Here is a 14932-nt window from a genome sequence, read left to right as displayed (position 1 = left end):
AGGAGCTACTACTTCCGCTGCCCGTCTGGAACGGGGAGGTGGACGTCGTCTTCATCAACAACCGAACGTGTGGCCGAGTACGGAGGTGCTTGCCCGTTCGTGGCGCCGGAACCGATCGTGATCAAGATCTTCTACGCGCTTTTGCAAGCGGCAAGTGAACGTCTACCGCAGCAACAAGAGCCTCATCTTGTAGGCTTTGGAATCTCTTCAAGGGTGAGACTCGATACCCCCTCGTTGCTACCGTCTTCTAGATTGCATCTTGGCTTGGATTGCGTGTTCGCGGTAGGAAAATTTTTGTTTTCTATGCAACGTTATCCTACAGCTCTAAAGAGAGGACTATCACCAAGTCATTGGTATTTGGTGCCCCGATGAGGAGCACGTATATGGAGTCAATTTCCTCCTTTTTCTCTCAGTTTGTTTACAACTAATAGATAAAACTTTAACATTCTCTATTGATCCTAAAGTTAACAAACATCATAAGCCCACTCTTAGTAGAAATAACGCACCAAAATAAAGTATTGCAATGGCCAATTAAATGACATCAAGCCTTTTTACTTATATTGAAATGGAACACACAATAGTTTATGGTAGTTGGTTTATTTAATGGTTCGTATTTCTAAGATCGGAAAGCATTCTATCAACCCATACCCGCAACAAATTCATAAATATGGGTGGCAAGCCTTGGATAAACAGATCCATGAAAACATGCAGAATATTTTTTTTATTTTTATATTTATATGCTTAACATCAATAGGTTGATCCTGGATTCTATATTTCGCAACATAAAATCATATTGTCAATGGTTTTGAAAACAGTACCTGACTTATTGTTACTTGCATAGAAAATTGAGAGTCCATAATGCAGTAAACGGTTTTATAATGTTGTCTACCACATTAATTTTGAGAAAAAAACATTTTGACATACAATCATAGCATATTTACATGCAACATAGTTAATTTCATTATTACTTATGCCATCAGTGCCATTTCTGAGCTTTCCCATGATATAGTTGTAAGGGTACATTGCCCATGGGGTTTTGATAATTAATGACAATCACTATGGACTAATATTTTCATTGAGTTTATATGAAGGAATTATAGGTAATGCTTATATTTCATGTGTTGGGTTCAAGTGTGGATGCCATGAAGATAAACATATAACTTGAGTATTGGCATTAAAGTCGTTGTTTTGAAGAAAAGAATATGATATTGAAAGTTCAGAGATGGTAAACCTAGAGGGGGGGTGAATAGGTTTCTACAAATTATAATTTTTTCTTTGCAATATTAGGCTTTGCGGAATATAACGATGAGCCTAATGCAAACTAGGTGGAGCAACCTATATGATGATACGAGTAACTCAAGCACGAAGGCTCTCACATGCAATTATATTACAAGTAAGGAGTTCGGTTGGAGATAACCGATAGCACGCGGAGACGAGGGTTTATTCCCGTGTTCCCTTCCTTTGCAAGAAGGTACGTCACGTTTGGAGGGGTGGAGGTCCCACGAAGGATTCCCCAATGCCACGAAGGCTCACCCTATTCTCCGGAGCCTATCCCACGAAGGAATAGCTCATTCACTTGTGGTAGACTTTGAGGTAGCCTCCAAACCTTAACAATCTTGTCAGGAACAAATCCACTGCCCGGATGCTTCCGGACCACTCTTGCCCACCTAGGGTTTGCAAGAAACCCTAGAGAGCAAGTATCTTGATGAATACACGGGGGAACAAGATTTGGCTTGGTAGAACAGTAGATCGGGTCCTCCTCTATCATTTACCCAGAGGGATTTGAGTTTGGGTGGAGGAGGAGGGAGATCTGAGGCTTTTGGTGTTTCTAACAATGGAGTATGAGAGAGAGAGAGCTCAAGAACAGCTTGTAATGTAGTGCCTACCCCTTCAGAGGTAGGAGAAGGGGTATATATAGTGTCACTTGAAATATGGCCATTGATGACTTGCCACCTCAGCAATTTTCTCGAGGAACCCGGTCAATCGGGCCTAGGGCCGGGCCCACCGGCGCAGGGCCCGGTCAGACCGGGCTAGGGACCGGTCTAGCCGGTCCAAACCGGAGCTGGAACCGGACCATGACCGGAGCAGGTCGTTGTCGTGAAGTAGTGCCCCCGGCTGGCACCAGCTCAGGAGTCAGTTGGCGCCGGGGCCCCGTCCCAGCACCCGGCCCGACCGGGCGCCTGACCGGAACAGGCCGGTCCAAACCGGGCCTCTGACCGGGCCATGACCGGGCAGTCTCTGTGTCTTACAGAACACTCCTCGGCTGGCACCGGCACAGGAGCCGGTCTGCGCCGGGCGTGGCCGGCGTGGGGGCCAGTCCGACCGGGTCTATGACCGGCAAGGTGCAGTAGATCCCCTTTTGATTGTTGTCGAAGTGGGGGGGGTCTCCTTTAGCCTTCTTGTTCCATTGATACACCAATTATGCCTCTTTGGCTAATACCTGGGATTAACCTCATAAACATGTATTAGGCCAAGCACTCTAGCACGGTGTCATTGTTACCAAAATAATGGATAAGGGTTAAATACCCTTACAATCTCCACTTTTTGGTATACGATGACAAACCGAGCTAGGATCACATATAGATATTATGATAAGCTTTAAACCTTGATTCCATATAAGATATTACGACAGCTCCCCCATAATGTGTGCACTTGGAGAAAATGCGTTTGAATGCAAAGTGCACCATTTGTGGAATATGAGAAGCTCCCCCAATATCTTTAGGAAACAAGCATGGTATGGACATGTATATCAAGATATATAAGCATAAAGCATGATCTTCCTAATAGAGTGATTAAGCATACAAGTACTTGTCCATACACGAATTATTTGAAGTAGCAAATGGTTCTTGAAAAAGCAAAGCAAATAAGCACAAGCCAAATAAGAAGAAAATAAAGTATCAACCATGGCTTGTGCCAACCAAGGAACCCGTGATCCTAGTGATCCTAGACTCTACTCTCTTCTCCCCCTTTGGCATCAGAACACCAAAAAGGCGAAGAAAGGAGTAGGGATGCTAGCGCTCCCATCAGTAGAACTCTGTCCCAGCGGGTGGAGAGCCATTGTCATCACCCTCGTCATCATCACCCTCACCATCATCATCATCATATTCTTCATCGTCTTCATCATCATCCTCTCTATGAGCAGGTGCCCGAGCAGATCTAGGGGAAGACCACCATGAGCATACATAGAGAAGTCAAAGTTCTGGAACATCTCATCATCAATGGGAGGCATCTCCCAAGATGGTGCAATCACAGGCTTCATCTCAGGTCTAGAAGGAGGAACAGGGGTATTTCTTGCAGCCATGAACTCATTTTGGCGCCTTCTGGTCTCCTGGTTCAAGGCAAGACTTTGATGTGCAACATCATTGGTATTCCTGCACATTTGCCACAGGCTGGTGAAGAAACGAGAGGCATCGCGCTTGGGGCGCCTAGAGTAGCTGGAGCTAGCTGCAAGATCATGTCTTTCCTTGGAACGACGCGCAGAGGGCATCATGGCTGGGATTTCCAGTCGATTGTCCTGAGTAGGGAACTTGAATGGTTCCATCTTGACTAGTTGATCTTGCTTATTGTGGGGAGGAGGGACCACCTTATTGATGAGCCGCTGAATGTACTGAGCATAGTTTGGAGTCATGCGGCCCCGAACAGAACGCCTCAGTTCACAGTAAATGAGATCACAACCATCAATTGTCCTAATGTTCTCAGGACGACAGTAGTACATCAGATTAAGGTGGTAGGCACGACATTCACTGGAGTCACCTGACTTGCTGATGAGATTCTCACGGAATATCTTGGCAAGCACAAGATATGAGTAATACATCCCAGAGATAGTGGGAGGACCAGCTGTAGGTTGCGAGGGATAACAGAAGGTAATGTATCCTTTAGTGAATTTATCCTGAGAGTGAATCTTAAACCCATGAGCACGGCCACCACCAAACCCATGGCGTCACAGAAGTCAAGATAGGTGCATGAGTACTTCTCTTTGCCAGTCATCCAGGTCATAGTGCGATCATTATCATCATGAAAGAACACAGTGCAATGGAATTGATGGACAAGAATTGGACAATAGCGCCCTTCTCCCTTTTCATCACCGGGCTTCAAGCACACAAGATCATACAGCCCCATACTCTTCAAGGTATCAACCACAAAGCGGTACTTGGTGGCTTCATGCAAGGCAATCTCTTCCTTGTTGATGGCCTTGGGCATCACAATGGTACCATTCTTCATACACTCTCTAGAGTTGTAGAAATCTTCCCATATGTTTACTTCAGTGTTGGTCCAGAAAAACTTGTCCCCACCAGTGTAAGTCCGTTCCTCAAACCGATACGGATTTTCCTCGCTAACACTTCTCCAATCAGCAAGATGTGCTATGCCCCCACATTGAATGGTGGCACCCTCTCAATAAGATCATCCTCTTCAGCTGCATGCTTGTCTTTCTTTCTGTGTCCAACTTTCTTGCCTCTTCCTCTAGCTGAACTACCTGGACCAGTATCTTGAGGTGCTCTAGAAGGCACGCGAGAGCTAGTACGGCACCCTGGAGGCCTCTCATGCCTTCCTCTCTTGGAATCAGTGCCACGGCCATCACCACTTGAATAACCTGTGAATGAGCAAATGGAGCGAGGATAGCAGTGGGACAAGTGTACATGTCATCAGAAATAAAGAAGCTAAGAGTATAGCATATATTCAAGTGTTTGGACGGAATTATGCGAAGAACTAGGCCTCCCGGCGTACGGTCCGGTTCAACCAGACGAGAGACCGGACGGGCCGATCTGCCATCCGGTTGACCGGGCCACGCGCCGGGCCGGCCGGTTGAGCAGCCGGTTGACCGGACCAGGGGCCGGGTGCTGTCGATTTGTTAGGTTTGCCCAGAAATTCAATCACAAAATCATGCAAAAACTCATAAACTTGAACATATACTATAGCATTGTGGAGTGGAACATGTGAATAGAGGTGTGAGACACACTAATGGCATGAGGACTTACAAACCCTAACATGTTAAAGATGATATCATTCCTAATCCTCCAAATGGATCAACATAGAGCGGAAACACCAATACGAATCTTTTGTTTATCATTCTTACGAACATCATTAAGCCATTTACCAAACATATTAGTAATATTAGCTGGTGGTGGAATATTATAAGAAAGAAAAACCATGCGCCAAATAATTTTTGCAAAAGGGCAGCCAATAAACAGATGATTAACGGTTTCAGTAGAATCACAAAAACAACACTTTTAAAACCATTCCACTTCCGTTTAGCTAAATTATCCTTAGTAAGAAGCACTTTGTTACTAAGGAACCACATAAAAATCTTTATTTTCAACTGAACTAAATAATGCATCGGTACTTCCTTGAGGGAGCTAATGATCCGGTCATGTGAGGTCGAATGACTAGAAGGACGGCTAGATTCTGATTATCATGCAGTAAGAAGCCGGTCACTTGTTTTTCTCAACATGGCAACCTAACATGCACTTGTTCATGAACAATATGTGTTGTAGGCTTCTGGGGAGACGATGACAGGTGGGCAATAACATGATAAACTACCTCACATCAGAAATTTTAGCATGCAAACATCCAAGTAGACTGTTAAGCATGGCTGTGCTATCAGTACCAAATGCTAATAACGATGTGTCCTTTCTTTTGCTTGTTCTGGAACAAAGCGGAAGGCACTTGTGGCTCACCTGATGATCTTCAGGAGCACTCATCTTCAAAAGACTGAATCTTGAAGATGTCAAGAACATAGTACCCAAGGTACATACCCTCCATGAGCCCTTGAGCTGGAGAACCATTCCAACTTTTGTGATTGGGAAGGTGTGGATCCTTAGCCGGGCACACCTCAGCAGCTCCAGGTCTCTCTGCTTCCGTTGGTGCAAGTTGCTTCCCATATTTCCATCTCAAGGAGATGAAAGGGCTGTCAAGATCACTTGAAACTGCAGAGGTAAGCATGTATATTGTGAGCCTCCACCAGCAAGCATGAACCCATGCAAACAATTCGGAAAGGGACATATAGCAGTAGGTGGCTGAAAGTTAAGTCCATAAAGGAAGCAGCCAGGAGCTCAGGATGGAAGTTGTGGAAGTGTCTGGAACCAACTAGCGATCACGACCCATTGGGCACATTAAACAGGATGTAATTTACATGTGTAAAGAGCTTCCCTTTCACTAGTTTCCATTAAGCTAATTTCAGAAAACACCAGTAAGCATTTTTTAATAATGCCAAGTTTTACGTGAAAATCTGTAAGTAAAAATATGCCAGTTGTGTATACCATTAATTATAAAGATGTAATCATTTCATCCCGTTAATGCAGAGCCGAATGTAAAGCTGCCTGAGCAGTGCTGAACGCTGAACGGATCCTTCTTCGCCGGTTCTTTTACTGGAAAGGTTAGCATCATGTAGAGCAAAAGAGGTTAAGCTCGTAGCAAGAAATCTGACTTACCTCAGTTAGCCAAGATATGCTGATCTCGCATTGAGTGAAACAAGCAGATGGAATGATCAGATGATTTAAACAGGCTGCTAGCTTGCAAAGATTATTTACGATGCTGCATTCCAAGAATATTTTTACTCATCAAATACATGCAACATGTAACATACAAATCCCCTGAATCGGTACAGTGCAGAAATTAGAACAGGTATTGACATCACAAAAGTAGGAACTTCATTTGCAATTTCTTACCAACGCCAATGTCCAACAACAACTTAAAAGAACTACTCGTACATAATGTCCAATTCCATGTTGGTGTGGATAGCATCAGCATACATGCGCTAGTTTACACGAATCAGCTGCTCTCTCTCTCTCTCTCTCTCTCTCTCTCTCTCTCTCTCATTACTTGGTCCACAACAGCACTTAAGTAAGTTTCCTATAAAACTTTTACATATAGGATTATAAAACTAAATTAAATGCAGAACTACTGACATGAATCTACACCGAATGTTGTTCCCATCCGTATTTAGACTCATGCTTATCCAAAGTTCACATTTGAATCAGTATTCTGAATAATACGAGTTTGAATGTAGTTTGAGAACATGCTCAGCATTTGATCTGTTTTCACCACTCCACACATCTCAAAGACCGGATTTCTCACCAAAAAAAGGACTTGCATAACATATATACACTACTGATAAAAAAAAAAACGGAAACTTGAATACCATGCGATAGTTTCAGCTTTATTTCTTTACACATATACAATAGCACAATTCTTGCTGCTCAATTTACAAGTCAGGCAGCAAGAGGGGCCTTTTAATTACAAGTTTACAGTTAACAAGACATACACACACACATTTCCATCATAGTTTTATACACAGATAAGTAAGCACTAACCCCTTATTCAACATTCAGTAAGCGATTCCTTAAGTTCCAGCATCGATGAGTTTCATTCTGAATAATAAGGTTACCTTAGATCAGAATGATCCTTCACAAGGCAATGGGCCAAGCTTGATGCCTTTGGCCTGCGCAATTGCCTTCAATTCCTCCGACGCCGAGCTCTCCTCGATGATCAAATGATTCAAACGGGTGGCTCGCAGGGCAAAGAATTCGACACTGGGTCCTTTGATGCCAGGGCAGCGGGAGATGTCCAGGACCTCCACTGACCGCCCACAGTGCCTGAGCAACGAGACTAGTGACTCTCCAGTAAGGCAGCGGCAGCCTCTAAACCTGATGTCAATTAGATTCCGGCAAGACGATAGCATGGCACCAATCTCCTTGTCCTTGAGCGTCTCGTTGTAAGACAGATCGAGACGGCGGAGCTGGCGCATGCTCTGGCTGAGGAAGGTGAGCAGCCCAGGCTCCCGTTCAAGTACGTCGCAGCTCACTAGGGCGACCTCTTGGATACCTGCCCCAATGGCTGTGAGCGCCAGAGAGCGGAGACCATCCCCGGTGATGAGGACGCAGCTTTGGAGGCGAAGGACCGCGAGACTGCCCTGGCTGTGGTGACCGTTGTGATCTGCACCAATCGCGAGGAGGTGGTCGTTGTGCAGGTCCAGAGGCAGGCGGAGGTCGAGGGTGTGCAGAGCAGCGGCACGCTGGTGCATGAAGTGGAGGAGGGCCTCCCTGCTGCCGCCGTCGTACACCAGGAGGGACGTTAGCGCGTGGCAGCGGTCGGCGGCCAGGAGGAGCACGCGGTCCGCGACGGAGCGGCAGGCGCGGAGCTCCAGCTCGAGCAGGCCGTCGAGGCATTCCGGGAAGGCGGTTGACGCGGGCCCGTCCCCGATGCTGTCGCAGGCGCGCAGCTGCAGCCAGCGGAGGCTCCCGCAGCGCTGCCACAGCCACCCGAGGCCGCGGTGGCCGGAGCGGATGCCGCAGAGCGACAGCCTCTCGAGCGGCAACGGCGCCACGGCTTCGGCCTCGGCGTAGGGGTCGGAGGAGGTGGTGGAAGAGGTTGAGTCAACGGCGGGAGAGGCGGAGTTGACGAGGGCGAAGGACTTGAGGCATGGCAGGCAGGCGAGCCAGCGGAAGGAGAGCGGGCTGATGGCGGTGAGGTGGAGCGAGGTGAGGCCGGAGAAGGTGAGGGAGACGGCGCTGAGCGTGGCGGGCGAGACGGGCGAGCCGAGCGAGAAGCGCAGCGCGGTGAGCCGGGTGGCCGAGGGCGAGGCGGCGACCGCGAGTAGGACCAGGTCGGCGTCGTGGGCGGCGGCGGAGACCACGGCCAGCGCGGATAGGTAGGGGTACCGCGAGAGCAGGTCGGCGAGGGCAGCGGAGGGCGAGGCTCCGGTGTTGGAGGCCGGCGGCAGGCGGAGCGTCAGGCGGGAGGTGGACGCCCGTAGGAGCGCGAGCCAGCGGCGGGAGACGAGGGAGACGGACGGCGCGGCGGCGCGCGGGAGCAGGCCGAACACCTCCTGCAGCAGGTCGTCGCAGAGCGCGGCGTCGTCCACGCCGCCGCCGCCGCCGCATCCCCCGCCACCGGTGCCGGCGCGGCGGCCTCCGCCGCCGCGGCGGGGGCTCGTAGGCGCCGTGGCCGGGGTGGGTAGAGCGCGAGGAGTCGTCAGCTAATCATCGGGTTGTTCAGGGGAATCGGGCTGCTGCTCAGGTTGGAATTGGATTGGGGAAAGGTTGAGGTGGGGGAGGGGTAAGCTTTAGCTTGTGCGGTCTCCCGCGAGATTAGGTGGGGAAGGGGAAGGGGAGATGCTGACATTGACAAAAAGAGGGTGTGTCAACGTCGGCTGTGGCAGCCAAGCTTTGGCTATCTTGCAAAATGCATCTCTTTTCTTTTATTTTAGAGAGAAGTTCAATTTACCCCTAAACTCATCTCAAAGTTTAGATTACAACCCTTCACTTTACTTTGGTTTAATCTTCAACCATGAATTCTATAAACCGTTCGGAATTGAACCTTCTACCCTTTTTGACAAGTTTTGAGCCGGTTTTTCTCCCTATATATTGTGCCAACTTATCAACATACACGGTACATATATGTATTTCCTCTCTCACCATATCACATGATCACCTCATGCCTCATCATGATCATCTTCCTCCCTGGAACGAGGCCATGGCGACCATAGAGGGGTGCCTCCATCGGACAATAACACCCGGCGTCTACTCTCTACACATGACATGTCGTGCTCGGCCTTCCGCCAGCATGGGGCAACCACCACGCAGCGCAGCGAGCCGCGGGGGAGACATTTTTATTCCGGCGGGTGAAGAGTTGAAGATGAAGCATACATTTGAAGATGAAGAGTTATAGACATAGAATACATGTACGCACTATTTTTCTAATACAATACATTACGTGACAAGAAAACCCGGCTTAAGACAATGCAAGGGGTGATTCTGAACCGTTTTTAGAATTCAGGGTTGAAAGTTGAACCAAAGTAAAGTTCAGGGTTGTAAGCTAAGCTTTGAGACAAGTTTAGGGGGGGTAAATTGGACTTCTCTCTTTCTTTTACTCCCATGGAGAGAAATCACAGAGATTCGCTGCTCTCGAGTCCATTTTGCAGGGTGAGACCGTAATTCCCTTGGATTCACATGAACTACAAAATCAAGCTAATGCTGCTGTAGAAATTATCGGAGATGAAAAAAAATAAAACTGAAACAAAGTCAAAAGATTTTCCATTTTCGTTAATTAGGAAGAAAAAGCCAATACAAACGAGGACAAACCCAGTCGAACACCAACATCACAAGGTCACGCTCACACTTGCCGAAGACACGGCAAATGCGACAAGAAGTAGCCAACCACAAAAACACAACCAACAATGATTCGCTAAGACAAGCTAACCGATTCCCACCATTGCTGGAAAGAAGAAGTCATAACTGCTATGGATCACCCTTTTGCAAAGATGAAGATGGTCACACTTCAAGAGACCATGCACCAAATGTGACGCTCTGACACATTGATGGCCAACATTGTGAGCCAACTCATCACCCACATGATACATGCTCAAATGCTCTCAAAGACAAGCACCCTCAAACCACGGGCGTCGCACTAGACATCCGGTGCAGATGCCCTAACATAAAGTCAAATCGCACCCTCTAGGCCAATGATCCTACCGCACTAGCGGCTAGTAATTACCACCCAAGTCATATGAGCCGTCACCCTATACTGTAGAGACGCAACCACATCACTTTCCAACCCTCCTGGTAGCATTCCGACCTCCAACAACCTTGCATGAGAGGTGTGCCACGAAACATCCACAAACGGTCTCTCCAAGGCAATTCCCCTAAGAGGGAAGCAAAGATGCTGCCCAATATGAACAACAATTTGGGTTTTCACATTAAGAGACCAAGATGATAATGTTGAGATAGGAAGAGAAGCTCTCCAAGAACGCCTCCCAAGCAAGAATACGACGCCCGAAAGGCATCAACATCAGCACTGATCCAATGTTGCGAAAAGGCTTTCGCCGAGTTCTCCTCCACTCCCGCGGGAAAAGCTTGTAGATCCAATAGGGAAGCATCTAGACTATGGAGTTGTCCATGTTGCGATGCATGGATTCCATTGCCGCCAACCACCAAGCACCACCAGCGAGGGGCCTATACAGCACCACACGCCACAAAGGGACCACAACCACGCATTTCGGGTCTAGATACCTAGATACCAACACGACTTAAACATCTATTGTCATTCACGACAAACTCGAAGAGGTTCTCGGCCACTAATCTGACGAGGTGAGGGTCGGCGGGCGAACTACGGTGATGTCTCTTGTTGGTAGTTTGGCGAGGCGATGGCCAGCGGGCAAACTCCAACAAGGTTCCCTATCGGTGGTATGGCGAGGTGGTGTCCAACAGGCAAACACTGGCGAGGTTCCTGGCTGATAGAATGGCGAGGCGGTTGTCGGTTGGTGGTGGTCTGACCCAGCGGGGGTGGTGCCCCGCTGCAGTGGGCGATTTCTGAAGTGGTTGTCTGCCGGGGGAGAGGATCCATTCCTATCTCTAGTGTGAGAAATGAAGCTGGGGTTGTAGAAATAATCAAGGCACATCGAGACGATGATGTATCCCAAAGTTCACACCCGTGCGGATGATACTCTCGATTGGAGCGGTGTGGAGGCACAAGGCCCCAGATGCCACAGTAGCTCGACGTATTCTTCTCAAGCCTTCCCACCAAAAGGGAAGTTCTCAATCCACTATGGGAACCCCTGAGGGAAGTCACCGAACCGATACAAATTGGGTCAATCTCCACAACTTAATTGGAGGCTCTCAAGAAAAGGCGTCAAGCTTGGGGAAATCTCCACAGCTGAATTAGAGGCCCCAAGTAATCCACCGAAGCTTTACACCACAATGAGTAAGTTGTGCGTCACAACCGAGCCAAAATGGCATATAGGGTTCCAAGAACCCAATAGGAACAAGCTTCGGGTACAAGAACCTGAGAGTAATAAGATTCTCACTTTCACTTCCACGAATCTATGGAGAACTGAACCTGATGCACCAAATGCAATGGCAAGAGTACTCAAAGTGTTGAAATTCTTCCCTATCAAATCCCACCACAACAACTAAAGCTATTGGGTAATGTGAGGAGAATAACAAAGGAGGAAATCCACATAAGACTCCAAGATATAGATCCAATAAATTACCCTCACTAAGAGAAGATATTGGTGATGAAAGGACATGTATGAAAGACTAGAGGGGTGAATATGCGCTACTAATTTTTTAGATCTTTCTTTTTTTTGAAACCTTTTTTAGATCTTTCCAATTTAGGTTTGACATGAAGGTAATTCTCTAGATATGCAACTATGTGAATTTCCCTATATGACAAGCAAGAAAGTAGTAAAGGATATTGACAAAGGGTTAACCTTGTCAATGCTCATGATGATGGACTTGGGTTTCTAGGAAGGAGGACACTGGCAAATCAACAAACCGGTCAACCAAACTAGGCAGCCGATGAAAAGTATGGTCAAAGGCTCTCGCCGAAATTGTATTATATGAATCTAGGGTTACATAGTGTATCCTCTAGTTGAATTTGTCCCTCCTCGGTGGCTCCTCCTAGCACTTATATAACGGGCTAGGTCTCAGAGTCCACCTCGAGGTCGAGTTACATCATAAGTCGATTCACCCGATATGGGCATAGCTTTCCTAATTTACGTAACGTAAGATCTTCGGCTTCATCTAGATTTTTTCATGGGCTTTCCCCTATTCCTTCATGGGCTTCATACCAGGGATGCCAACGTTGAGAACCCGGTATAGCATACCCATCTCAGATATAATAACCACGGTGGAGAAAAGGGAGACATGAGGATGTATTCCCATAGATCCTTCCTTTTTTTGAAAAAAATCATAATATATTAGATAAGCAAGCCGCCTCATTAAAACCTTCCTGTCCCCATAGGTACCCTGTTAAGGAAAAGAGTGCGTAATAAACTTGTTGTCTGCATCACATAACAGTTACATCATTCGACAACACACTAAAAATTAAATCGGGGGGTCATCTAGCCAGGCAATTGACTCTGGCCCCTCTGAATGTCTAGCTAAAGCATGTGTGGCCATATTGGCTTCTCTATAACAATGAGAAAACACCACCTCGGTAAAACTATGACAAAGCATCGAACACTCCTCATAAATAGCTTCCGCTGGACCAAACGAATTCCCGCCTTGATTCATCACTTCAATAACGTCCATGCAATTGGAGTTCACCTCTATCCTGTTGCATCCTACCTGGCCAGCAAGGATCAGTCTGTCCCGAAGCGCTCTAGCTTCGGCAGAAGATGGATAAGAAATAAAGGGGATGCCACAGCAACTAGCCGCTAGGAATCCCCCAGTATCATCACGAAGGATTGCCCCGGTACTTCCAGAACCAGCGTCAGCACTAAACCCTGCATCCACATTTAATTTCACAAAATTTGTAGGATAACGTAGCATAGAAAACAAAAATTTTCCTACCGCGAACACGCAATCCAAGCCAAGATGCAATCTAGAAGACGGTAGCAACGAGGGGGTATCGAGTCTCACCCTTGAAGAGATTCCAAAGCCTACAAGATGAGGCTCTTGTTGCTGCGGTAGACGTTCACTTGCCGCTTGCAAAAGCGCGTAGAAGATCTTGATCACGATCGGTTCCGGCGCCACGAACGGGCAGCACCTCCGTACTCGGTCACACGTTCGGTTGTTGATGAAGACGACGTCCACCTCCCCGTTCCGGCGGGCAGCGGAAGTAGTAGCTCCTCTTGAATCCGAGCGGCACGACGGCGTGGTGTCGGTGGTGGTGGAGAAGTCCGGCGGAGCTTCGCTAAGCGTGCGGGAAGTGGAGGAGCGAGGCGGCTAGGGTTTGGGGAGAGGGGCGCCGGCCACTATAGGGGTGCGGCCACCTTGGTGGTGTTTGAGGTGGCCGGCCCCCTCCCCTTGTCCCTCATTATATAGGTGGAACCCCAAGAGGTGGTGTCCAAGTCTTCGAATAAGACCCGAACCAAATCCTTCCATAGGAGGGGGCAATCCTAGCCCAACTAGGACTCCCACCCAAAGGTGGGATTCCCACCTCCCATGTGGGGGGTGGCCGGCCCCTAGGGGGAGTCCACTTGGGACTCCTCCCCCACTAGGGTTGGCCGGCCATGGGGGTGGAGTCCCTTGTGGACTCCACCTTCCTTGGTGGTTTCTTCCGGACTTTTCTAGAACCTTCTAGAACCTTCCATAGAACCTTCCGCGACATTTTATTCACATAAAATGACATCCTATATATGAATCTTATTCTCCGGACCATTCCGGGACTCCTCGTGATGTCCGGGATCACATCCGGGACTCCGAACAAATATTCCAACTTCATTCCATATTCAAGAACTACCATTTCAACATCCAACTTTAAGTGTGTCACCCTACGGTTCGAGAACTATGCGGACATGGTTGAGTACTCACTCCGACCAATAACCAATAGCGGGATCCGGAGATCCATAATGGCTCCCACATATTCAACGATGACTTTAGTGATCGAATGAACCATTCACATACATTACCAATTCCCTTTGTCTCGCGATATTTTACTTGTCCGAGGTTTGATCTTCGGTATCACTCTATACCTTGTTCAACCTCGTCTCCTGACAAGTACTCTTTTACTCATACCGTGGTATGTGGTCTCTTATGAACTCATTCATATGCTTGCAAGACATTAGACGACATTCCACCGAGAGGGCCCAGAGTATATCTATCCGTCATCGGGATGGACAAATCCCACTATTGATCCATATGCCTCAACTCATACTTTCCGGATACTTAATCCCACCTTTATAGCCACCCATTTACGCAGTGGTGTTTGGTGTAATCAAAGTACCTTTCCGGTATAAGTGATTTACATGATCTCATGGTCATAAGGACTAGGTAACTATGTATCGAAAGCTTATAGCAAATAACTTAATGACGAGATCTTATGCTACGCTTAATTGGGTGTGTCCATTACATCATTCATATAATGATATAACCTTGTTATTAATAACATCCAATGTTCATGATTATGAAACTAATCATCCATTAATCAACAAGCTAGTTTAAGAGGCATACTAGGGACTTCTTGTTGTCTACATATCACACATGTACTAATG

At 47.4% G+C, this 14932-nt stretch overlaps 2 protein-coding genes across 4 annotated transcripts in view; both read right to left on the bottom strand.

Annotated features, from left to right (window-relative positions):
* Positions 1–3984: 3984 nt before the first annotated feature.
* Positions 3985–6725, bottom strand: LOC124699381. Of its 3 annotated transcripts, XR_007001373.1 has the most exons (4): positions 6429–6725; positions 6258–6359; positions 5676–5924; positions 3985–4591 (listed from the first exon to the last, which is right to left on the bottom strand). XR_007001373.1 is itself a non-coding variant. In XM_047231696.1 (3 exons), exons 2-3 carry the CDS (start codon positions 5877–5879, stop codon positions 4349–4351), a joined length of 447 nt encoding a protein of 148 aa, XP_047087652.1. In that variant the 5' UTR covers positions 5880–5924; positions 6429–6725; the 3' UTR covers positions 3985–4348. The 3 variants fall into 3 exon arrangements, 1 of the variants encoding a protein (XP_047087652.1); XR_007001372.1 differs by having other exon boundaries at positions 6258–6725; XM_047231696.1 differs by lacking the exon at positions 6258–6359.
* A 415-nt stretch (positions 6726–7140) lies between these two features.
* LOC124696423 (F-box/LRR-repeat protein 4-like) overlaps positions 7141–14932 on the bottom strand; it is a 68001-nt gene continuing 60209 nt past the window's right edge. Inside the window, exon 4 of the mRNA XM_047229155.1 lies at positions 7141–8974. Coding sequence (XP_047085111.1) covers positions 7391–8974 — 1584 coding nt within the window. The 3' untranslated portion in view covers positions 7141–7390. The remainder of the gene's footprint in view (positions 8975–14932) is intronic.

This window comes from Lolium rigidum, chromosome 3, assembly GCF_022539505.1.
Source record: "Lolium rigidum isolate FL_2022 chromosome 3, APGP_CSIRO_Lrig_0.1, whole genome shotgun sequence".
In the NCBI taxonomy this organism is placed as follows: domain Eukaryota; kingdom Viridiplantae; phylum Streptophyta; class Magnoliopsida; order Poales; family Poaceae; genus Lolium; species Lolium rigidum.
This window is presented reverse-complemented; position numbering and strand designations above follow the sequence as displayed.